At 34.0% G+C, this 24,675-nt stretch overlaps 2 protein-coding genes across 2 annotated transcripts in view; one reads left to right on the forward strand and one right to left on the reverse strand.

Annotated features, from left to right (window-relative positions):
- Nucleotides 1-11,256, reverse strand: part of Timp (Tissue inhibitor of metalloproteases) — a 32,593-nt gene extending 21,337 nt beyond the window's left edge. The window contains exon 1 of the mRNA XM_090107003.1: nucleotides 11,037-11,256. The gene's annotated coding sequence lies outside the window, so the exon portion shown is untranslated. The remainder of the gene's footprint in view (nucleotides 1-11,036) is intronic.
- Nucleotides 1-24,675, forward strand: part of Syn (synapsin) — a 60,727-nt gene that overhangs the window by 33,050 nt on the left and 3,002 nt on the right. Inside the window, exons 10-14 of the mRNA XM_090107236.1 lie at nucleotides 17,886-17,978; nucleotides 22,339-22,451; nucleotides 22,991-23,087; nucleotides 23,845-24,012; nucleotides 24,406-24,631. Of these exons, the coding sequence (XP_089963362.1) occupies nucleotides 17,886-17,978; nucleotides 22,339-22,451; nucleotides 22,991-23,087; nucleotides 23,845-24,012; nucleotides 24,406-24,631 (697 nt within the window). The remainder of the gene's footprint in view (nucleotides 1-17,885; nucleotides 17,979-22,338; nucleotides 22,452-22,990; nucleotides 23,088-23,844; nucleotides 24,013-24,405; nucleotides 24,632-24,675) is intronic.

Here is a 24,675-nt window from a genome sequence, read left to right on the forward strand (position 1 = left end):
ATCGTACATTGGATGAGAAAATGAACGAAAAGAAATCGATACGTACTAGTGTCGATGACAGACGGGATTTCAGAAATAAAAAGAAGCCACAATGCTTATAAAGTTGATTGTGCTATATCATTTGGATACATGCACACATTTACATAACAATAAACACATTGAACGTAATAAATGGGGCAAATATGTGCAGCACCGACGCGTAAGCAATCTGAGTCGTGGTCTAATTATAGTGCAGTAGGTCTTGACGCGACATCCGATGCTCAATGAATTTAATTACCACATATGTTATGCATAATAATTTTGAATTGTTTCGATGACCAAATATGGACCTTGATCTGTTCTTGTTATCTTTTATTCTTTTTCCCAGTAAAAAAGGTTCAATGAAATTATTTTTTATTTTTATTTTTAGTGTCTGTCATTTTGTATTAAATAAAAATATCCAAAGTACCTTTTAACCACCCGTACTTTTTATTTATTCTATAAACATATTCTGTCTGACAAAACACAATCCAAACGTTTAGTAAAACATTTTCGATACTAAGTCGCTGCGGCTTCTCGGTTTTTACATAAGCCACAAAACGTGCGGGTTCCATCGTACGTGATCCTCGTATCATTTCAAAAATCAGAATTGGTTTACCGCCTCACAATAGAGAAATGAGCGTACAATTTTGTCTGTTTTTAAATAATAAAAAAATCTAAATATCCAGGTTTCACGTAACGCGACCGTATAGTAAATTTAACAAAGCTGTTAGATAAAGCCGCTGTTAGATGGCTATAATCCTATCAGTGATTGATCGGATTAGAGGGTCCAGGCTCTGAATGTATTACGGGGAACCGTATATATTCAAGTGGTTGTTTGTGATACGAATTACCACAATAAAACACATTTACGAGTCTCGACGATTTAGTGTCTCGAAGATTTTATAGCGTATGTCTCTGCTTCTGTAAGCTAAGATGTATTCAATATTTTTGAAGATGAATAAGATGACGAAGGGCGAAGCCAGGTTCAACTGGTATTTCTATAAATTGTCATTAGCTGTAGCTTTCTTGTAAATATTAGTAGAAGTGTTTGACCTTACGAATTGATAACATAAGTTATGTTGTGTCTAAGCATGACCGCGTTAATTAAACATTAGTAATTCTGCGTATCGTGATAAATACTCACTACCTGTTGATATAATTTATCAGATTCACCGATTTGTCCTCAAGTACGTATTACATAATAATATGCATTTTATATTATGTATGTAATACGTACTGTGTTATACATAATATAAATATTTATTTTAAATATGTACCTTTTATTATTATAGATAAATATGACAAACGTTCATGTGTAATCGATTATTTTCTTCAATTATCACAGATATATCAAGATTTAGGTACACATTGGTGTTGTTACAATAAATCATCGGAATGTTGAGTATTTTTATGTTTCAAGTTATTTATATAATGGAATATATAATTTTAATTGCAGATGAAATTTTTTTCGATCCTGCATGTTATATTTTAGATTCAATATTAATAAATAAGTTGTAAGGGAGCGTATTTTTATATTTACAATTCATGGGATATCGTAATAAAAAAGTCAAAGACAACTTATAACGTATAAAATATAACAACTGATAACATAAATTACAACCTTAATTTGCGGACTTTTTAAGCACGAACGCCTTAAGGCGTTTAAAAACAATTTAATGCAGTTCTTCGGCGAATCGTCTGACAGTGGATTTTAATTGAAACATTGCAGTTAAACCGTTTTAAGAAAGTTTTGGACGCACGCCAGCGGTTGTTCTGTATCAAACACTCGCACGGATTTTTGGTTCAACGCTAAGGTCAAGGTTACTCAAGTAGGCGATTAACATCGGCACTCACATATCTCATTAAGTGATAGTATTCATTATAGCCCGCTTACGCTTGTACACATTTCGAAACATGTTTTATCTTCAGGCTGTATTTTAATGCTTCCGGTGATGAATTTATTGTTAGCATACGTTGAATCCGAATTTTGAGGAGTCGGTAGCGTAACAGTGGGGCCGGTAGTAAGGATTGATTACTGAAGTTAACGTAGTCATAAATGACGCAATACAATTAGGAAGCTTACCGTGTACGCGCATTTCCCGTAGATGTGCCAGATAATAAATCTGACAGTGCTAACTTTGGCTGCCATCCAACCTTACTATGATTAATACCGGATCAACTGCACACTACATCTATTGTTGACGCCTTGTGTGCAAAATCGTTTGTTGCACACACACGCAGGCTCGCGAGTGCTCATCGGCCGATCGCCCCCCCCGGCCCCGCGCGCCTGATTCCGCAGTCCGCACTCTCAGCTCCGCGGCTCGTGCGAACGGTCGACACACGCATTAATTATTGTAACAATTGTTTGCACTTATAAAGACTTCTGTATGTAAATTGCCGAGCATAATTATAAACCTTGAACTACCATTACGACTTATTATTTCATTATTTCACCGGCGACGAAGCCCTTAAGCCGCAACCAGCCTCTTCATTTTGGTCCTTCGAGCCGGATCCTGGGCCGGCAACATGTTGACGCCTTGTGTGCAAAATCGTTTGTTGCACACACACGCAGGCTCGCGAGTGCTCATCGGCCGATCGCCCCCCCCGGCCCCGCGCGCCTGATTCCGCAGTCCGCACTCTCAGCTCCGCGGCTCGTGCGAACGGTCGACACACGCATTAATTATTGTAACAATTGTTTGCACTTATAAAGACTTCTGTATGTAAATTGCCGAGCATAATTATAAACCTTGAACTACCATTACGACTTATTATTTCATTATTTCACCGGCGACGAAGCCCTTAAGCCGCAACCAGCCTCTTCATCTATCACAATTCGACATCTGTTTTTTGTGCATACATAAATGCCATAATCAGACACTTTAAATGTGTATAAAAACTGATACCTACTTGTATGTTAAAAAATACATTATGAACAATTTATTTTAAACATACGTGAATCCGAGTTATATTTTTTTTATGTATCTCCATATCGAATTGTCTGAGTTAAAATATGGTTAAAGTAAACAAACAAATCCGGTAAAATTGCACAATGTGCAAAAGCACGGGTGCAAAGTCTAAAATTATGTCGATAATCAAATAAAACAAGTGTGTAATAAAATATATTGTACGTATCTGCTGTCTAGTTTCAATAATTTAAAACCTTATATCATAAAAAGAAAAAAAAAATCATAAATTAAAAAGTTAAATTGCATTACTGCGAATTTTAGCAACACATTAACATTGTTAATTGCTGAAACCAAATATGATACTAAGTATGATTTGATACTAACACAGCTAAACATGGTTAATGATTCTGACCTTACATTGTCTTTTTGTATTCGCAATGAACGCACTGTCTAAAATTTAAAATCGAGCTTTACTCATCTTATGGTATGACTGTTCCTTTTGTAAAAAAAAAAACAGTAACTCAGTTCAATTATTTATTCTTCCATTTCTGAACTATCACATTTTTTAGATTTGAATCGAATTTAAAATAAAAGTTTACCTACATTTATGAAACTTGATCTACAATACCTAACCTCAACCATTATTAAATCCATTTTTAAAAAGTAACTAGTAAATATAAAATCCTTCCAGACATAAAATGAAAAATAAAGGAATCGATGTAAAACATATAAAAACACTGACTGTTAACATCGTATTGTTTACACAACTTATCAGATCGCAAATGTGTGTTTTAAGATGAGCGGCCAGTTTAAATTGGCCTACAAAAAACATGCAGGTAAACAGACTACTGTGCTAAACTTAATTTAGCATTTAACCTTGGCCGATTAGAGAACCTGGATCGTATTTTCAACAGGATGTTTATATTCGGCGCAATTTCATTGATGAGTGTATGAGCAAGATTTAAGACATCGTAAGCTTTGCTTTATATGTTCAAAAATAAAGCCTACCTACGGGATGAAAACAGGTACATATACCATTGAGCAGAATCATTCTTCATTCATACAAGTTTAATAACTAAAAAATCTGGGTGAACATAGGAATGTAAACAACACAAACACATGTGTTCTTATTTTCCTGACATTGAGAAAAAAGAAATTGTAAATTCATTCATTACCTCACTGTCTATAATTAAAAGTTACGACGCAGAATTTGACTGTGCCGTTAAAAATACATTTGCTTGCCGTAGCAATTACGGTAGCTAATAAATGTTTAAATAATATGTACATCAAGAAATACATTTTTGTTCGCAGCATACTACACGAATATCCTTACATTTACATACTCTTATATATGTATATTCTCTACATAAGTCTTTATAGACAGCAATTATTTTATTTTTGGCCGGACGCAAAGTTTAAAAACCTTCATTGTTGCTAAATAAATTCTACAATGTGAAGCTTTTGTAATATAACGAAAGTTTATAAGTTTAAAGTTTTTCTACTTAGTCTGATAACGGAGAAAAGAGGAAAATTAATTCAAGTTGAAGAACAGCAACCGTTTATCCAGCTCAAATCAATTTAAAGATTAGAAAGTTTTTAAACTTCGTTAAAATAAACTACGGAACAATAGTTCCTCATAACTTTCATAAGTATCGTTCGGATACAGCTTCTGTTTTAAGGAACCAAAAAAGAAAACTAATTCAGGTAAAACGTGTTTTGTGTAAAGAAGAACAGATAAAAACGCGAAAATAATAAAAAAGTGCAACCAGACAAAATGCGTCGTAAATGTGTCGGCGGTGGCGGCACGACGCTATTGCTAAAACGTCGCCAAATTCCTTAAACGAGGCGTAGGTTCTTTATGAAGTGAAGCAAGAAAATGAGGTGCATCATTTAATCCGTCGTTTTATATTTATGTTTTGCATCAGCGTGATCGTTTGGTTGACGCCTTTCTCGAAATTATCGGTCACGTTTATTTCGGGAATTACAACTTTGACTACTGCGTACTGAGCGACGCACGGTAGCGTAATCGATTAAGGTAGGTTTCGTCACATTGTAACACTTATTAATGTAACTCGTTTGTGCAGCTACGGATTGTTATATAAAAATATACAACAAATAAAAAATTGACTTTTCAGTTTCAATGATCTTGCTTACACAATTATTCAAGTTCTAATTTTAATGAGTAAAAGACTCTTTCAAATGTAAACCACCGAATTTATGATTCACCAAGTGAAGTGTATGATAAAGACTCTTCCTAAATTCTTACAAATAATATAGAATTAATACCACAAAACTATTGACAACACTTAAGAAATTATCTTGCCTTAATAAAGTCTTTTCCACTTCATATTAATTTTAAACAACATACCATCTCATAAAACAGTTGAAAGCCTGACACATAATATCTTGAAGAAATTCGATAACATTGTTAGTGACATATCACACTAGCGGATTGCGAGCGGTTTCAAAGCGGAGCGGGTGCGCAACGAATACGTTGCGGTTGCGCAGCGAATTCGTTGCGGACGCGTGGCAGATGCGCAACGTTTACGTCGCAGTCATGTACACTCATTAACAAAATGGAATCCGTGCTGGTTGTTACTTATAACTTGTGATAGTATAATAATTATGAGATCATTATTTTTTACGAGTTTCATAACATGTTAATGTTTAGGGTATTGTTTTATCTATTAAATCTTGGTCGAAATGCAATCAGATAACTTAATTGCTCATTAAGAAAGTTCATTAGTGAAATAAATGTTAAAGCTCCTTAACTAAAACAGGGCTATCTTATTATTAGATAAATAGCAGTGAATAGAAAATTTTATCAAGCAACCAGCAACTCACTATCACTTTGCTCATAATTAGGTTCACAAAATCTCTTTATAACATACGTTGCTATGGGAGAGATTATACTGGTCAGTCGTTACATACTTTTGGAATGTATGGTACATTCTAAAAGTCCTAGTAATTCAATTTTATAGCACCTTTTTTTAACAACTCCAGTTGTTATTACATCTTTAGTTAACTGTTAAGTAAGTGCATTTCCACAGTACGGTTAAAAAATTGAGTGCTACAGAAACGATGGAAATATTGAATGGAAGTTAGGCAAGGCGGAAGGGCTGGCTTTTGTGCGAGAGTATACAAAATGACGCGTCCGCAACGAATTCGCTGCGCAACCGCGGCGTGTTCGTTGCGCGCCCGCAACGTATTCGTTGCGCACCCGCTCCGCTTTGAAACCGCTCGCAATCCGCTAGTGTGATATGGCACTTATACATGACGTTAGTTGACATCATTAATTGAAACCAAAAAATGTGCTGTGTAATGTAATAGATGTCTAGACTACCTTAGTAAGTAAACACTAGGATTGTAATCTGACGCGGTATTGCAATATCGTAACGATTTTGTTACCAACTTCAAATAAGTTGACTGATTAATTATTGTTATTTTAATTGTAAGAATAACTTATAGAATTTGTATTATGTATAATAAGTACTTAGTTTCAGTTTATAATAGTATGTAGGTGCGCACTGATAAAATTCAGTTATAAAATTAATAATCTCTCCTTCATCATATAGGGCAATGTTTTTACCAAATTGTGTAAAGATCTTATGTTTATTTTCCTGAATACTAATAATGTGCATAATGCAGGTTTGTGGTTGGCGCCAAAAGCATACTCAGACCCGATTTTGATCATGATTCAGATTCTGCCTGAGAATTTTGGCTACAAAACTTTCAACAATACATTTTAGTACCACTTACAATCCCATATTTAACTTTGTTTACGGATTCTAAAATGAAATCAATATTAATCACATGTGTATTATAAATTTTAAACTTATTTTACGAGCCGGCGCGGTTTAGTACTGTATGTAGTACAATGTACATAACACACTCCTTATATATAATACAAAACTTACAGACATTATTTAATTTTATTAAACTACGGGATACATAAAAAGTACCTATGTTATAAACCGCTTAGACTAAACATACTCGTACCTATATCCGGGTTAGATTTATTTAATAAAAGCTCTACAAAGTAGCGTTGATGAATACAATATATTTTTCGTTTGCCAATAATAAAAGCGCTTCTAAAAATATTGATTTCTGTTTATTGGAATGTCACTAAACGGAAGTTAAAAGTTTCATTATTAATTGAGTTGTATATAGTCCGATGTGTAATAAATGCAAAGGCGGTATAAGTTTTATCTAACGTGATACATAACTGTAGCTCCTCCTCTATGCGGTTCTCATGATGTACTTCCCATGGTTTAGAATAAGCTTAAGCTAGGCATCTTGTATTACCGTTAGCGGCCAAGAGGCGCCAGCTATGTACTAGTTAATATGCATCGAAATGGGTATTATTTAGTAACGATTTATGACTTTTAAATTACGGACACAATAAACATTATTTATTTATATTCTATCTTTATCGGTATGTATCTAAATATGTTTGTAATCACGTTTTAAATGATTTGGACGACATGATAAAAGTAACAAAAAATAGCTACAACGTTTTAAATGTAATTTGTTTTACTCGTTCATTAGAGCTGATTTATATCTAGTAAATTGCTGATTTTAGATTTGATTTAATTTTTATTTTTTCTGTCAATTAGACTTAGTTCAACGAACCAGGTAACTAGGTAAGATACATAGAATTATATAAAATAAAATAAATATTTATGTATTTACTTAATTCGAAAAACAATTCTGAATTTGATTGGGAGAGTGACACTGCAACTGGTCTCAGAATCGTATGATTGTCTCTCACTTGCAAAATATCTCGAAACATTTATAGTTTTGTATCAAAAATTTCTTCGGCTCTAGATTCCAAAAGGCAGCGATAAAAGTATGATATTTCTTTAGTACATTTTTATGTGTAAATTCCATAATTTTAAGTATAATTGAAATAGATATATAGATTAATAGAAAATAGAAAATCTATTGTGTCGTGGACCGATCGGGCCGTTCGGGGCTCAATGGGTTAAATCTTTGTTATTACTTTTTATACCCACTTGTGTTCATTAGCTAGTTGGTAGACATCCAAGTTTAAATAACTTTGGCACCAAATTCGCTATTTTTAGAATTGTGCTCTCCGTAAATTGAAAGCTCTATAAAGCAATACATACATGTACGTATACGATATATTATGTACTTTTTATTAGTCATATTATCAAAGACCAAATACAGTATCAAAGTGTTTTCAGTAAGTTAAAAAATTTTAACCTCTTTAACAATATTAAGTAATCTAGAAATAGAAGGTTGATACCTAAAATTTTTTATGAATATTAAATACAAAGTCGTAGGAAGTGATACAGTAATTTAATTGTAAATGACGTAATTAAGATAATTTTAATGTAATTCATTCAAACGTAGTTCTAATCGTGTGCTTCTTATTAACTATGTATTTTACCTTGTACTTGAGTTATTACGAAATAAAATATGTTTATGTGTGCTCTTTATTATTACAAATATTTAAACCGAATATCCCATGATGTCATGCTGTTGTGTTATGAAATATTCCATATTTACTTCGCAATTGTCATATTTGTAGATATAATTTCATTTTCATGTGGATATGCATATTTCAGCGTAATCGTAGCGCTCTGATAACTGGAAGCGTGTTAAATGGCAACATCAACACACGTTTCGTGTTGTCACCTGTGTTGTGTAGACACGGCGATTGTTTACCTTCAGACGAAGTAATGCGAGCTTGTTGCACTTGCGGCTAGCCGTGGGACCACAGGCCATACTACAAACTGTCGACATTTCCTCAACAATGTTAATCTGATACGTAACATTGTATAATACTGAGCTTATGCAGACCGTGTATCTTCTAGTTCGATAAAAGTTGGCCACTTATTTATTGGGCTACGTTGTACGCGACTGACGTTATGTTTACTATCTTGATTGAAGTAGTAAATATGCTATCGGCATATATAATTGCCGCTTACGCAGTAACCTAACTGTGGATTTAATGCGATGTATCTTTTGATTCGTATAACATTAAGTAAAAGCGCAGCACATTATGGTAATACATGGGAACTACATTTATATATTCTATCGCGCTCGTAAACTAGAAAGGGCTCGCTTAAAATATTTATACGCCGAAGTGAGATTAAATAATCAGTATTACAAATCGTTGTGACCATGCTTTCATTCAGTTACTTTTATGGTTGAAAACGTGGTCGATAAAACAACGATATACAGGTACCTGTTGTACCATAGTACAATAATAATAACTGCGTCTGATAGTTGGAGATTTTGAATAAGTACAGGCAAATACTTTCCCTGAATACATACATTTGCTTTTATTATATAAATTATTAGTTAATAGACTGCATAAACTAATTGAGTAAAGATAAAAAATAAATTATGATATAAGTTTTATCGCAGTTAATTTTGGAAAGCCAATGTTTAAGATTAGCATATCATTGATAAAGGTTTATCAGAACACATCAGCGGCCAGACCACTAAATATCAATGACTCTATTTGTCGATATCGAGCGTCGCTCATGAACTTGGCCTATGTGTCTAAGATTGGGTCAAATAGATACAGCGGATGATTGTATGTCGCGGCATTATATTCATTGAAACAATTAATATAAAACAGTTAAAATGCGACTAGACGGTTTTTATTACAGTTTATTTCAGGGAGACCTTACAATTTTGTAAATATGTTATTTCTGTAGGTGGATTACCAGTTTAGAGGTTGGCCTTCCGATCTACAATAAAAGTGTTTTAAGGTTATATAATTTATGAATCATAAAAATATATATTCGAATAGTCGATGTCATCATATTTCATAGATGTATAGGTACACTGTACGGCAATAGAGAGCGGGCTATGATTAACATCTTCCTTGAGTAGGGTCAACAACGAAGGGTCACAAGTACTTTGGTGTTACCTAGCTACGGATCGGAATGTCCCTAAATAATAAATTTTCATTGTACATATTACTTTATTAATCAAGAGACAAAATTTGAATGTAAAAGGCATGTTTCGTAATCTTTTTATAACATCTTTATTATTTTAAATTGATTACACATGTTGTATTGGAACCTTGCATATAATTTAATAGTGATAATGCAATTATGATAAGAGAAAATAATTAATTGAATTAACTAAAATAATTAAAAGAATTAAAAATTGTTCTTTAACTTTTAAAAATATAATATTTATATTGACTTTATTTGTATTATTATATTGAATTTCCGTTTGATATAATTAATATACGCCGTGAACTCTACATCTTTTTACAATTTCATTGCTACGTAGGTACTCGTATTTACTATAAATCCAACTCTAATATTAATTCTACTCTTAAACAAAAATATTGTTCTATTTATTTAGAACAATACCTTGTTATTTTGTTCGATAATATAGTTAAGACCGCAATGTTCTCAATGATTCCTCCGGTCAATAGCTCTTGAATCTTGGTCATTATGCAATAAAGGCGTTTGATTAATCAATAGAGAAGAGTGGGTCCTGCCGACTCCTGCCGGCTGCTGCCATTCGTACTAACAACACATTTCCTTTTGTTTTGTTTCTAGTTATTCTGTTTGAACATTCGATGCTAGAATATTCTATGACGTCGTTTATTCAGACACTTTACAACGTCTTTACTTCATATTATATGCGTGTTTAATAAAATATACTTTAAAGATAAAGCTACAAGGTGGTTAATAAATGTAACCTATATTTAATTGGCCAAAGCAATCCAATGAAGACGTGATTGCGATAATAGTTACGTAGGTTAGTGAGGACTATGTGCTAAGGACGCCTGAACGCGAACTATGTTTGCGGAATGTGTCACGTTTGCTTTGCAGTCAATATGCTAGGTGCCTACAATCTGTCTTCAAATCATTTATCGTGTTTAAAATAGAATTTATTTAATACTTCGTTTGTTTGTTTCCTTATTAATCTGACATAAGAAAAAATTATAATAATTTTCCGCACATTTTTGGTATTTATTATTTTTTATAAGGTAATAATTTTCATTATTATTTTTAAGAACATTACATGTTAGATAATAAGCAAACAAAATATTCTAAAACGTATAATAAAATTTTATCACTTATTGGTAGGTAAACTAAGTAAACATTGCACCTGCACACGTAGATATTTCAGTTTCACTTTCAGACTCCTTTAGTTTCATCCAGTACAGGACATACACTTTAACTGTCACTTTAGTTAGGTTCCAATTTATGTGAAACGGTAACAAATCGTCTATTACAAACTGTTTATCGTGTATGCTCCCGCGCAATGCCGGCTTTTCGATTCGAGCGACACGCGTTCCCCGTAGCGAGCAATCAGTGACTGAACGTTTGGTAGAGTCGAACCAGTTATTATGCGCCCACTGGTGCCATCAATAACTTCAGTTACACGTGGGCCTCGGTATGCCGTGATATCACACATGCAGGATACAATGCTCGATGCAGCGCTGGTAAAAGCTAGTGATTCATCAGAATTCGGTATCGAGTGACATCAGCGAACTATGCATAACACAAGGGCCTTGTTGATCCTGGGACATTCCCCGAAAGTCCCAGGATCTACGCATACAACAACTACGCATACAACTTACGCAGACAAATATAACTAGAGCTTCGTATAGACGCAAATTCCATGAGATAATATACTAGAAAAATGAGTAATTTGGCAAATATACATTGATAAGATAATATGTAGAGTTATGTTAGTGGTATTTGTTTAATTGTTTTGTTTGGTGAATTTCTTTGTAACTTAGTTCCAAATTTGAATTTAATTAGTTGCGAACTTGGAGTTACGAAACAATACAATTTTGACTTAATAAATATTAAATATTAATTGAATATATTTTTTATTTGATATTATATGATTATAAATATTCATAGTATAGAATAAATAGGAAATTATACCTGAACATTATGAAAGTACGCTAATGCAGTATGCAGGGATTTTCACAATATTAAAAAATAAAAGAACTAACTGACTTAAGTACCTAGTTTAAAAAGGTTTTTAATATATAGAGACATGTTCGGCTTGGACATAGAAAGCACGACTTTAAAAATGTGTGTAATTTTAAAAATGGTGTTGTTTGTTAAATATTATAATATGTTAATATGTACAAGTATAACAAATAAATTTCTATTGCTATTATCAATTTTAATCAAATGTTGAAGGAAAAAAAACAAAGATAAAGAACCCATATCTCTCTTCACAGAATACCTAGGTTAATCCAGAGTTCCGTGTTTTGAGAAAGTACGTTTTTACAATATTTCATTCAATTCGCTTTGAGGAAAATGTTATATTATTATAATACTATTATATAATATAACAAAATTGTATAGATTAAATCACACAAGCAAATTTTATCCTCATAAATAGATACAGTCAATTAAATTAAGTGGATCTAAAAATAAAATAAATTTTATTGACATAAAATATGCGGTATGAAGTCATTTTAAATAATGAATAATTGCAGGAAAATTCCTTAACGTTGTGGTGTAATTGATAGGTAGCTCATACAAATAGGTTTCAATTAAAGGCCCCAGTATTGCACACTTGTTTGTAGATGCCTCTTGCTCTTATCGAAGTGGGCCGCTGTGTTGCAATGTTATAACAAAGCTATAGCTTTACTCCTTATCCCCTATTTCTATAACATATCGAGGTTATAAGGAAATTTAGCTTAATTGAAAAGTTAGTACGAAACAAATAAGTATCGATTTTATAAGAAGCTTAATTGTAAGCTTTTTCTTTTTTCGTTTACGTTGTTCTCTATAAACAAGACGTAATTTAATAAAACAGTTCCATATGTAAACTTCTTACATATTTATAAATACGATTCATTAAACGTTCCTATAATATAATAATATTGAGTAGCATATGTTTTACAAATACATCATAAAACAATGATCCATAAAATAACATTTAGTTTAATTGTTACTTCCTGGCTTCATGAAAATAACCGAAAATGTTGAGTGCGTTTCCTGTAACTCGATGCTTACATTTTATATTATATAACGTTAATCCTAGTATAATCTAACTAGATGCAAACGCTAAATACATAACGTCTCTCATTACTAAGAATTAAACTTAGACGGAAAATGTAAACAGCGGGGTAAAGGTGTTAATTTCGTCGATGAACATAATTATATTCTCACCTTGAGTAAGGTCAATAGCAGATGTAATGAGTTCATATTCACATAACGAAGCATCCGCACATGCGCATTGGCCCGATAGATTAGATAACACATAAAACTATGATAGAGCGATGACGATTTATTATTGTGCATTTATATAGTACTTAACGCGCGTGGCGGAATGATAACATCAAAGGCGGTCATTATATTGATAAATGACAATTGTCTTGTCCTTTAAGGACAATATATGTTCCATCGAGACTTGTGCAATATTATTTCTCGCTTACTTATAGTCATTAAAAGCTATTGTCAGGTATTGTGTCGATATTTGAATTGAATGCTTCCACAGGCGCCGCAAAGCTATCGGTCCGATTCATCAGCAGATAACAATTCTAGTTATAGTGCAAATTATGAACGCTGTCAACGCGTTGAAGCCCATGACTTCAGATCTTAAAAATGTCAAGTCTTTAAACTTTGGATTTGCATAGTGTATTCAGTAAAGTCTAGAGAAGAATAAATATGAACTGGAAGGATATAATGATTAAGTGGACAACAATGTTTAATCATAAACGACGCGAAACTAACCCGCGGTCCATAAATAGTAATACACACCAACTGATGATTTTGTTTGTTTCTCGGAGTTGACAAATGACGGTGCGTCATCACTCACTCGGAAGTCTACCTTGCGAATTGTGACCGAACTCTTGATCCGCCGACGCCCACGACCGCCTTCAATACGATTGCGATTCAGCATAACAAATTGCTCTTGAGAACTTGAGATCTTGAGAGGATACATTTGTTTTTAGCTTTTTGCATTAACAGCGATTTTCGTTCATGAAATAGGTAATGCCTATAATTACAAATCCACGTTAAATGCTCACTTTGTCTGGCTAAAACTCTACACGGATAGACAAATAAATAAAATAGAATTGTATAAATATTCAGCATTCAATAAATCGTCGGCTCTGCATTTATTGTACTTTAAAATCACACCTGTACGTCCATTAAATTTATTTATATCGTTTATATAATAGGTATCGAAATAAAAAATACAGATGCAGTGAATACGAGCTTTTGATATTTTATGTAAAATTTATCGATCATGAAGTGGCCTACATTTAGACAATGATATTGCTTATTGAATTCGTGCCAATTCCATCTAAACTTATGAGTTATGAGTTATGACCCATGAGCGTAAATATAAGTTTCGGAAAACGATTGTTATGGCTAGTTTATGGGCGCAACACTCATGGGAGACCGGAGACTGGGGGCATTAACGAGAAACTAGTATTTCTGAACTAGATCTATCAAATTGATTTAATTAAAGGATAGATTATCCGTTAATACGAGATCTCCGTGAAATTACTCGAGATTTTCCAATTAGCTTGCCAAGTTTGACCTTTCGCCGCAATTTGAACGCCTGCTTGGTTTAAGTGGCAAACGAAAGCCCTCTCATATTATCGGAGTTCTTAACCTTTACGCCCATGCATGTACAGAAATCAAAAAATTAAATCTCATTGTGATTATATCCTCGGTTGGGAACTCGGCATCATGCAAATTGAGTTTGTTAACAACTTTGTTGTACCTACGTAATGTATAAAGGTGATAACATAAATAATTCCAGCTTATCCCACAACTCGGCCTTTTAGTTTCTAAACTGATTCCAGTATGTCCGTGGTGCTGTGGAATATAGTTAAAATTATAAAATGGATTAGATTATATAATTCTTAATTAAAATCTACAGTTAGTAAGCTTCCAATGAACGAAGAAAAAAATATACTTATTTATTAATCTTCGTCTGATAGAAATAAAGACATAAACTTTTCCTGTTAAGGTTCATTAGAACCTTATTAAAAAACTGAATATGAACATGAAAATAAATGCGAAATAATACGTTTATTCATTAGAATAATATTTCCATTTATTTTATACTAGCGACCCGCCCCGGCTTCGCACGGGTGCAATGCTGATACTAAATACACTACAGAAAAACTGTGAACGTTGTATATAAAAACATAACGGCCCGCTCTGGCTTCGCACGGGTTACCGGGTATAAAATAGATAGCCGGGCGGTACCGCCGCAAACGCTACGTCCCGCAATTTTGCACGCCTCATAAGCGAAGCGTTGAGGTGGGTACTACTGTCACTTCGCGCAAAACATCTGATTTTTCAAACTTAAAATGTCTTTATGTATCATACATTGCACTTGTAAGATAATACATACACACACATATTAAGAAAAAACACTATTTTTAACGTTCATGATATTTTTGATGTCATTTTTGTTATTTAAACTAGTTAAAAAACAGTTTAAAAAAGTTCTGTCTTGGACGTCCGTGTGTCTGTATGTGCGGATCCTTTTTCTTGTTAACACGATAGCGACCGAAATACTTTACTAATCGAGTCTTTTTTTTCTCTTACGCTTGAGTATGCTCAGGAATAGAACCCTTTCATTTTTCAGGGTCTGATTCGATGTGGTTTAATTGTTATTAAATAGCTGGGTCCACACCGGCCGATCCAGTGATCCCGCGATCCGCGATCCAGGATCGCGGAGCATGGATCGTGGATCATGTTAGGCCGATCCACTTTAAAAACTTGCGATCCAAAATATGCGCTCCAAGTGATCCTAAGGCGATCCGTGATTCAGCCAGTCTAACTCTTGTACGATATGGAGTCACACGTACAACGGCGGCGTCTTGCCGTTGCAGCAGTAACTTTTATTATACTGAAATGTTTGCGCAAAAAATCAAAAAAAAGAAATCGACGGTTTTGGGTGAAACAACTTTACAAAAATCGATTGGAATTTGGGACTCAGCTGTACGCAGAGTTAGTTTCAGATGAAGTGGAACACAATTTTGCAAGAATGAATGCTATTCAATTTGAGATATTCGACTTTCTGAGATGTCCATGGTGGCGATCCAACACAACCGTCCACACCGCGCGCATCACGCAACTGAGGCACCTTTGAAGCGGGTACAAAAACCGCCCGCTAACGGATCGCACGAGTAAGGGATCGCGCGCGGCAAAACGCGTGCATGGATCGCGCGCGGCACGTCCACACCGCCCGCATCTTTGGATCGCGCGCCTGCCGCGCGCGATCGGATCGCGGTGGATCGGCCGGTGTGGACCCAGCTATTAAACAAAAATAATAATTAATAAATATTTATAAAAAAAATTATGAGGCGTGCACTTTTGGATTTTCCAAATTATTTAAATCTGTAATATCTTCGAAAATATTCACTTAAATCATACGGTGTAAATGGCCATATAGATCTATATTAAATGAACAATGTATTCAAGGTATTTAATTGGTTAAGGATTAATGCTGTATAAGTTAAAATCGCATCGGAAATTAGCCATTATTTGTCGTAAAAAGTAAATGACAAAAAAAAGTTATTGTGGGTTATCCATAAGAGATAGACATATACCATCGCGGACTTTTCTGTGGACCTTTTCAATGTGTATAATACTTAATACATTATTTTGATAAAACTCGTAGGGTTCAGCCTGCGTTTGCAATGTAAGCGGAAAAAATGTAATTTTTTTACGACATCACATTAGAAACCTCAAAAATAACAGTACTTCTCCACTATTTAATGGATGTTATTATACATATAAACCTTCCTCTTGAATCACTCTTTCTATTAAAAAAAACCGCATCAAAATCCGTCGCGTAGTTTCAAAGATTTAAGCGTACAAAGGGACATAGGGACATAGGGACATAGGGACAGGGAAAGCGACTTTGCTTTATACTATGTAGTGATTCCTTCGTAATTGACACTGAGTTTTAATCATGAGTCAGGGTGACGATAGGGACAGTAGTGACCACCAAATCAATTAAAATTTGAAAATGATTTTGTTTTATTTAAGGATAATGTAATTTAAATTTGCCTAGAATTTGATTTAATTCGGTAAAAACATGTTATGATTACATGTTAGTGCTTAGTGCTTTATTTTGGTAGAGTGTGATAAAAATACACAAATGTTAAATAATATAATATGAACAAACATCAATGAAATATTATTTTCTATAAAATATTTTAGCATATAAAATATTTTATTTTTTTCATTGCATTTCAAATAAACTTTTTAATAAAGAACGTCTAACTTAAGCAGCTCCTGTTCGGTGAATCTTAACGGTGTCTTATTTTAAAGATGTTAGATGCCACTTCATATAAAAGTTGAATATTATTGCTTAAATTAGCATTGATGATTACTGATTAGTAATATTTTATTCGTATTCATTGTTAATTATTATTTACTTTACGTATTCATGCAAACATTGAAGCAAAATACAATTCGTTGCGCAATTAAAATTAAAATCGAGGAATATAAATAATTATACGTAACATTAAATAACACATTACTGTATAAAGCAATTATTATCCTCGCTTCAACAAAATAAAGCGAATCGTTAAGAATTAATGGTCGATTCTATGATAGTACTAATGATAAACACAATAAAGGCTTGCTCTATAGTTATTAGTCATGGCGTAATTGCTATTAATGGTGCTTTTGATGATTTACCAGTACATTAACTTAAAATATAGTGTTGTGGAATATAATAAATTCATTGATAGTTTGCATGGTAATATAATATTTCAACAGTCTACGAAAAATCTGAATGATATTTGAAACTTGACTTATTCGGAATCTAATTACACTAGATACCGGATAAGTCTTTCCCTGAAGGAGGAAATATGTACCTACACAAAATCAACGTTATACTAGTCATCTGATTTGGAAACCATCTGCTATAAATAGTACCTAACTAAATATAGTATCTAATTAAAAGGATTTCAGGCAGGTTATTTTTACACAGTTTATTGTTGGACAGGTAACGGCACCGAAGTTCCCAGTGGTTATCAAGATCGGGCACGCGCATAGTGGCGTGGCCAAGGTGAAAGTGGACTCCTTGGCCGACTTCCAGGTAAGCCCTGCACGGTTTACGTCACATGTATATTGTATACAGTTTATATATGTATAATGGAAAATGCAATTACAAATGTTTAGACGAGAAGAGAATTGATGTTAGAAATTCTAAAAACGTGTGTAAAAAAGCTCATGATTGTTTATAAATGAAACTAGATGAAACTATAATTTTGTTTAAAAGGTTACCTATATCCTATACAGCAGTATATGTATATAACCTATAAATATTTTAAATAAATCAAAAGATAAAGTAGGTACCAAAGAAAACAGTTTGAAAGGACGCAACATAGTTTTTAAGCTCACCGCTACTAGGTACATCATATTCTAACTCAAGTGAAATTATATTAATAATAATATACAAGTACACTTTTATCATAATAATCTGTGCTATTTAATCTACTTACCTACATTGAAACGCTCTTCACCCGGCTATAATCCGAGCTTAACTTTTATCCAGTTTAATAAAGCACACGCTAAGAAAGTTTCTTGCGTTATAACTTTCAGACACTTTGTGCCTTTATTGTTCGTCGTATTTTGTTTTTTATTTTGAATATATACCAATAAGAAGGCTTATAAGAAGGATATAAAATGAACATTTGTTTATTTATTTAAACGATTTTTCAAATAATTTATAAGTTTGTTTTCAACTTTAATATTTTCCTCATTTTTAATAATGTCGATGTCGTGCTTGACATTTTCCGAGGCTGATAAAGGAATTACATACCTAGATACAAATAATAACATTACCTATAGTGTGTAAAATAAACCGTATAAATTCTAAACGGGTTATTTTCTGCACTTTTAGTATAAAATAGACCGGACTCTCAGTGGAGTTTCGTTTGCAAAAATAGCGGACCTAAATCTGACTTCTGATATATATTGTATAGATCCCAGACATCCTATAGACAGATGTTGCCAACCAGTTTTGTGGTCCCCCTCTTCCCACCCCGGTAATTAAATATGGCATACAAAGAAAAAAATAAAAATATCCAAAACATGCCGTGTGGGGTATAAAAATATGAAAGAGCTTATTGAGTAGATCACGAATATATAGCATACTATAACATTTCTTACACTTTCTCTAAGATTTTTTAGAAAATTTACGAAAATGCTCCATTTTTGAGTTAATTTTAAACCACTATAGATTGAAAACTCATAAATATATTTTTTAAATTATTATTTTAAATAATTAACAATAGTCCATTGTTTACGATTCAATAGTTCGTACAGTGAAATAGTTGCATGGGGGAGATTTCTATTTGTTCTATGCTAATGAAATCTTTATTGTTATGAGATATTAACGAAAGTCGATGGCATGGAAATATGACCGCCCACGCCTGCACATTTTCATTCTAGTTATGAGTCAAGTGTCGCGGAATAGGGTAGTTATATTTTACTAGATTTCCGCCCGCGGCTTCGCCCGCGTTTCCAAAGGAAAACCCGCATAGTTCCCGTTCCCGTGGGATTTTCGGGATAAAACCTATCCTATGTGTTAATCCAAGTTACCCTCTATATGTGTGCTAAATTTCATTGTAATCGGTTCAGTAGTTTTTACGTGAAAGAGTAACAAACATCTATACATCCATACATCCATACTTACAAACTTTCGCCTTTATAATAGTATTAAGATTAAGATATTAAGATGTAACTAGCTTACCGCCCGCGGCTTCGCCCGATTTGTCTAAAACCTAATAAATTATATACTAAAACCTTTCTCTTGAATCACTCTATCTATTAAAAAAAAACCGCATCAAAATCCGTTGCGTAGTTTTAAAGATTTAAGCATACAAAGGGACATAGGGACAGAGAAAGCGACTTTGTTATACTATGTAGTGATTAGTAGTCCGTAATTACGAGCGATGAACATTGTGTTAACTATAATATTAATAACTATGTAGTAATCTGTGGTACCTATATGTATCTCTTTTACATATTTTTTTTTTTTTTTTAGGATTTTTTTAAATATAGACCAAGAGATTTGAAAAATCCTGAAACATTTTGGAAATTCATGGTGTTTATTATTATCTACGTTTCTGTTGGCGTTGTACTTTGAGTATTTATACTACCGTAATATATACTCTAAGGCGTTGTACAAACGTTCTTATAATACAGTCTAGGAACGTAGTACCAATTTGTCTTCATAAATGTTGAAATGTTTTGTTGACAGTGTGTACTTTGGGTGAGGTATTGTGGATCTGCCGTGTTTCCGTAAAATAGGTACAGTACTCCTAAACTGATAATGCGCATAGAAAAATTCGTCACTGTTCGGAAACTGTCATATTCCCCGAGCTTCCGAAGACGATATGTATATAGAGTGGTTAAATGTATTTTCTTCATGCATACTTTATTAGAATTATGAGTTTTATTATGATTTTATGGTAAAAGAGATAAGTAACGAAATTTGTTTCGATAATTCAATGTAAATTAATAGCGAGGATAAGCCACACGATTGCGAATATATATTTGTTGTATTGATTTACTTGGAAAATTCTATACTTAGAACTATTAGGTAAAGTGTCTTACTGAAGCTGGCGTGATGATGGATGTATGGAAGGTACGACAAAGTTTATATTTAAAAAAATATTTTCAATCACTGTTTATTTCACATTTAAATTGTAGAAATCTAATCATTAAAATCTCAGACCAAAGGATTTACAGAATCAGGGATTATCTCTATTTCTGATATCGTAGAATGATCAGAACTTTCATTATTCTCTTATTAACTTTCACTTTCCCCACTGCTATCTGCTAACTGTGTAAATAATCATTTTATCGGAAAATACAACTTTGAAACAAAACTAAGAAGGGTATGTAACAGCAGCTCTATATAATTCCATACAGAGATAATACGTGCGGTAACCACTAATATATAAAGACGACTGACGGATTTTTGAATTTATTGACTGACAGGCTACCGTCACCTACCGCCCGAATTGTTTTCGATTGTGTATGACTCTGAATTGACTCCTATTTCTTTCGAACAAGGTGCAAGATGCAAGTGCATTGTTTAGGTCACTTACGATTCGATGATTCGGGGTGATTCGGGTGTTTCTGGAAATACGTAATTGGCGAAGATCTGCATGCGCATTATTAATTTTGGAGTACTGTATATGCATATTAATATTATATTCGAAGCTAGCGTATATTATTTTGTGGCAATGCCGCAATGGTCATATGTGATCTTTTACCTATGTAAAAGATTACATAATGCAACGCATATTTCTGAATTTAAATTACAAACACATTATAATAAAGCACTATTACGGTCACTGATAAGTCACGAGATAGTGCTGCAAAAATTATTAAAAAAAAAATGGATCGATTTGCCGTATTCATCTCGGGGTCTTCCACGCAGGCCTTCACAGGCCTCGGGGTAACTGTTCGGGGCGACGGCCCCTTTCAGTGGTGGCAACGCCGCCTGCAACTACAGGCGGGGCACTGGGTGGGATCTAATGGTCCGAGGTGTCGTGTCCGGGAAGTGTTCTGCTGCAGTGCGATCGAGCCCGCGTGGTATCGCGGGCGATCTGCTAGCTGCTGCAGGGAGGAATGTCCGTGGGTGAAGCCACCCGCCGCTTAGCGAGGTCGAGCCCGCCGGCAAGGTGCCGGGGGGCGCCCATCAGCCAGCGGCGAGGAAGCGGTCGTGTCCTAGGAGACTAGGTCACGTGGTAGGCCTCTTATGTCCGGCGGTCTCCGATGGTATGGCGCGATGCCCTGCAAATGCTGGGATCGTGCTCCATCGGCGCGCGCGAACATAGAGGAAAACTCCCTACGTTGTATATACGGTATTCATAAAACATTTCGATAGCGCCTTCTAGGATACCGTCAGCGACATCTAGTAGTGTAATAAATAAAACAGGCTATTCACTGTACTGTAATTATATGTCTAGTACCTATTACTTTTGTATATACATATAATCATATTGAAATTAAGAAATTTTTATTTGATTTATTTATTTATCTTAGGGTCGACTTTTCAATGCTTGGATAAAACTTATCCGTCCATTAAAGTATTACACGATAATATTAAAATGTCACATAAACTGTCAAATACGGGCAATTAGAATACGTTTTTAAAATGGTAGTTCTATACATTATTCGACGAATAAGTTTTATCCAAGCATTGAAAAATCGGCCCTTAAGATAAAATATTATAGTATCTTCACCGTGTGTGACGCGCTTTAGGGTGTAAATTTTTGGAGCGATGTGATTCTATGTATCGAAAGTGGTCGAAGGAACATTTATTAAGAAAATGCGTCTTTTATGAACTTTACACGGAAATAGAAAATCCTAAATAATCACAAGAGTATTTAAAACATAATTTTCTATTTAATAAAATTATTTAATTATTCGTCTTCTAGGACATAGCTGGTGTGGTCGCAATGCTTGGCACCTACTGCACCGTGGAGCCGTATATTGACGCTAAATATGATATCCATATACAAAAAATCGGCACTAACTACAAGGCTTTCATGTAAGTATTTATATTCATCTACATTCCCCATAATAATAAAAGAACACACTTGTGTCTTGTATAAAATAAATTGAATAGTACCTACGCGCAATTTCCGCCCAAGATCACTATTTTCATCAAGCACACCAATAGATCTATTTAATAAATACATAATTTTTAACTCTTAAATTATCGCTCTGTGCAACATTGTTAGTAAAATTATTATCTTTTATGTTCAAAGTCTGTTTACATTTATTAAACGCCTGATGAAAAGGAACAAGTTTTTCATTTTGATTATTCAAGTCTTAATAATTGACAAGGCAATTTATTATTAAGGCTTTTGACTTCAAATAATATTATTGTGGGTAATTTATGATTTGAATACAATTCCTGTGTATTGGTTGAATAATGAATTCAATAAGCATATCTTTTCATCAAGAAACTAAACTAGTAATTAATCGATCAAACGTTATCTCTTTTAAGATTTTAGGTAACATGAAATTGCAAAGTTTTCCTAACTATAAGAGTGAGGTAATTAATAATAATAATATATGTTTTAGGCGCAAGTCCATATCTGGAAACTGGAAAACCAATCAAGGTTCTGCAATGCTTGAAGCTATCGGCATGAATGATAGATATAAGATGTGGATTGACGAGGTAAGACTTAGCTTTTTGGAAAACATTACTATTGCGTAAGGTGTTTACGTATTTTAACCCATTAAGTGAAATAGAAGTCAGATTTATAATCCATCTCTGGTGGAAAAACACCAGGAAAATGTTGACGTTGATACACATTCTAAATATTCGTAACATGTACCATAAAAAATATACAAAAGTAGAAAGAGCAATCAATTGTACAATTAATTTTAATCTCATAAATCGACGACAGGATAAGAAGCGTAATAACACTGTAAGAATTTGTTATTACAGTTGTGTTACGCAACATTACAATGTACTTGTGTTACATATTTCTGCCAGGTGAAAATACAATTTCCCTGAACTTTAGATCACCAAATTACATCATTATTTATAGAAATGTTATGGTTCATGCTCTTTCTATTTATGAAATAATATATGAGAGTTTAGATTTCCGTTTTGTTTCCGAGAAGGTCACGTTCGCTATTCGTTTATTCTATATTAAATAAGATGCTGTATAAACAATATAATAAATTGCAAACGCTGGATGTTTATTCATTTTCAGACGAGACTCTGAATAATATCTTACCCTTAGAATAATATCTCTAAAATTACAATCCTTATCTCATATCGAATAATTCCGTCGGAGTTATTATTCTTATTTCACTTGTTTCTCCCTTAGTTTATTTTACGTTTGAGCTGACATAGCTAAAATGATGTTATAATTATGAATAGGTATATGTAGAGCACTTATCAAATTAAAATTTAATTATTAAAGGTCAGTGAAATTTTTGGTGGGTTGGAAGTCTGTGCTCTGGAATTGGTGGTCGGCAAAGATGGAAGGGAACACATTATCGAGCTCAACGATTCTGCCACCTCGTTCATGGGAGACTCTCAAGAAGAGGATCGACGCCATCTTTCTGAACTGGTCTTCCAACGGATGCAGGTAAAAATTTTCCTGTTTTTTGTCCGTGTATCTCTTATAATTTCCTGCCCCATTTATATTAAACGTCGTAGCGTTGCATCACCAAGTTTTCAGCGTTTTCTGAAAGAGATCGCTGCTTTAGTTATAAGACCGTCAGTTTTGCTCTTCTGATTCAGATTGCTTTATTTTATGTAATTTTTTACTTCAGTTCTGTATTGGCACGTATAACAAAGACATTCATTCGTTTAGCAACTTTTCTTTATTAAATTATTTAGGGAGATGTTCCAATGCACATTTAAAGGATCATCCAAATATATAGGTACAATCTTATTCTGAAAGACGTTTTTCCTTAGCAAAAATTCGACAAGGCTACGTATTTTCACCATCCATTCAGCCATAATATCCCTGTTACAGAATGTATGCCGTCCCGGTATAACCAAGACGACATCACGCACGTCCGTGTCGGGCAGCGGCACGGCGTCGCCCGAGGAGCGCACGCCCGCGCACGTGGCGGGCCCGCCGAGCGTGCCGCCGCCCGCGCCGCTCGCCACCGCCGCTAGCATCGACCGCCCGCTGCCGCCGATACCGGCAGAACCGTCGCAACCGCCACCACCGCCGTTGACACGCCGTGATTCGCAAAGTAACCCCCTTGAACTGTATTTCCTTTTAGTGTATTTTAATTTA

This window comes from Colias eurytheme, chromosome 11 (genome assembly GCF_061535395.1).
Source record: "Colias eurytheme isolate Ceu_HAF_F1 chromosome 11, ilColEury1 Martin Lab GWU primary, whole genome shotgun sequence".
NCBI lineage: Eukaryota > Metazoa > Arthropoda > Insecta > Lepidoptera > Pieridae > Colias > Colias eurytheme.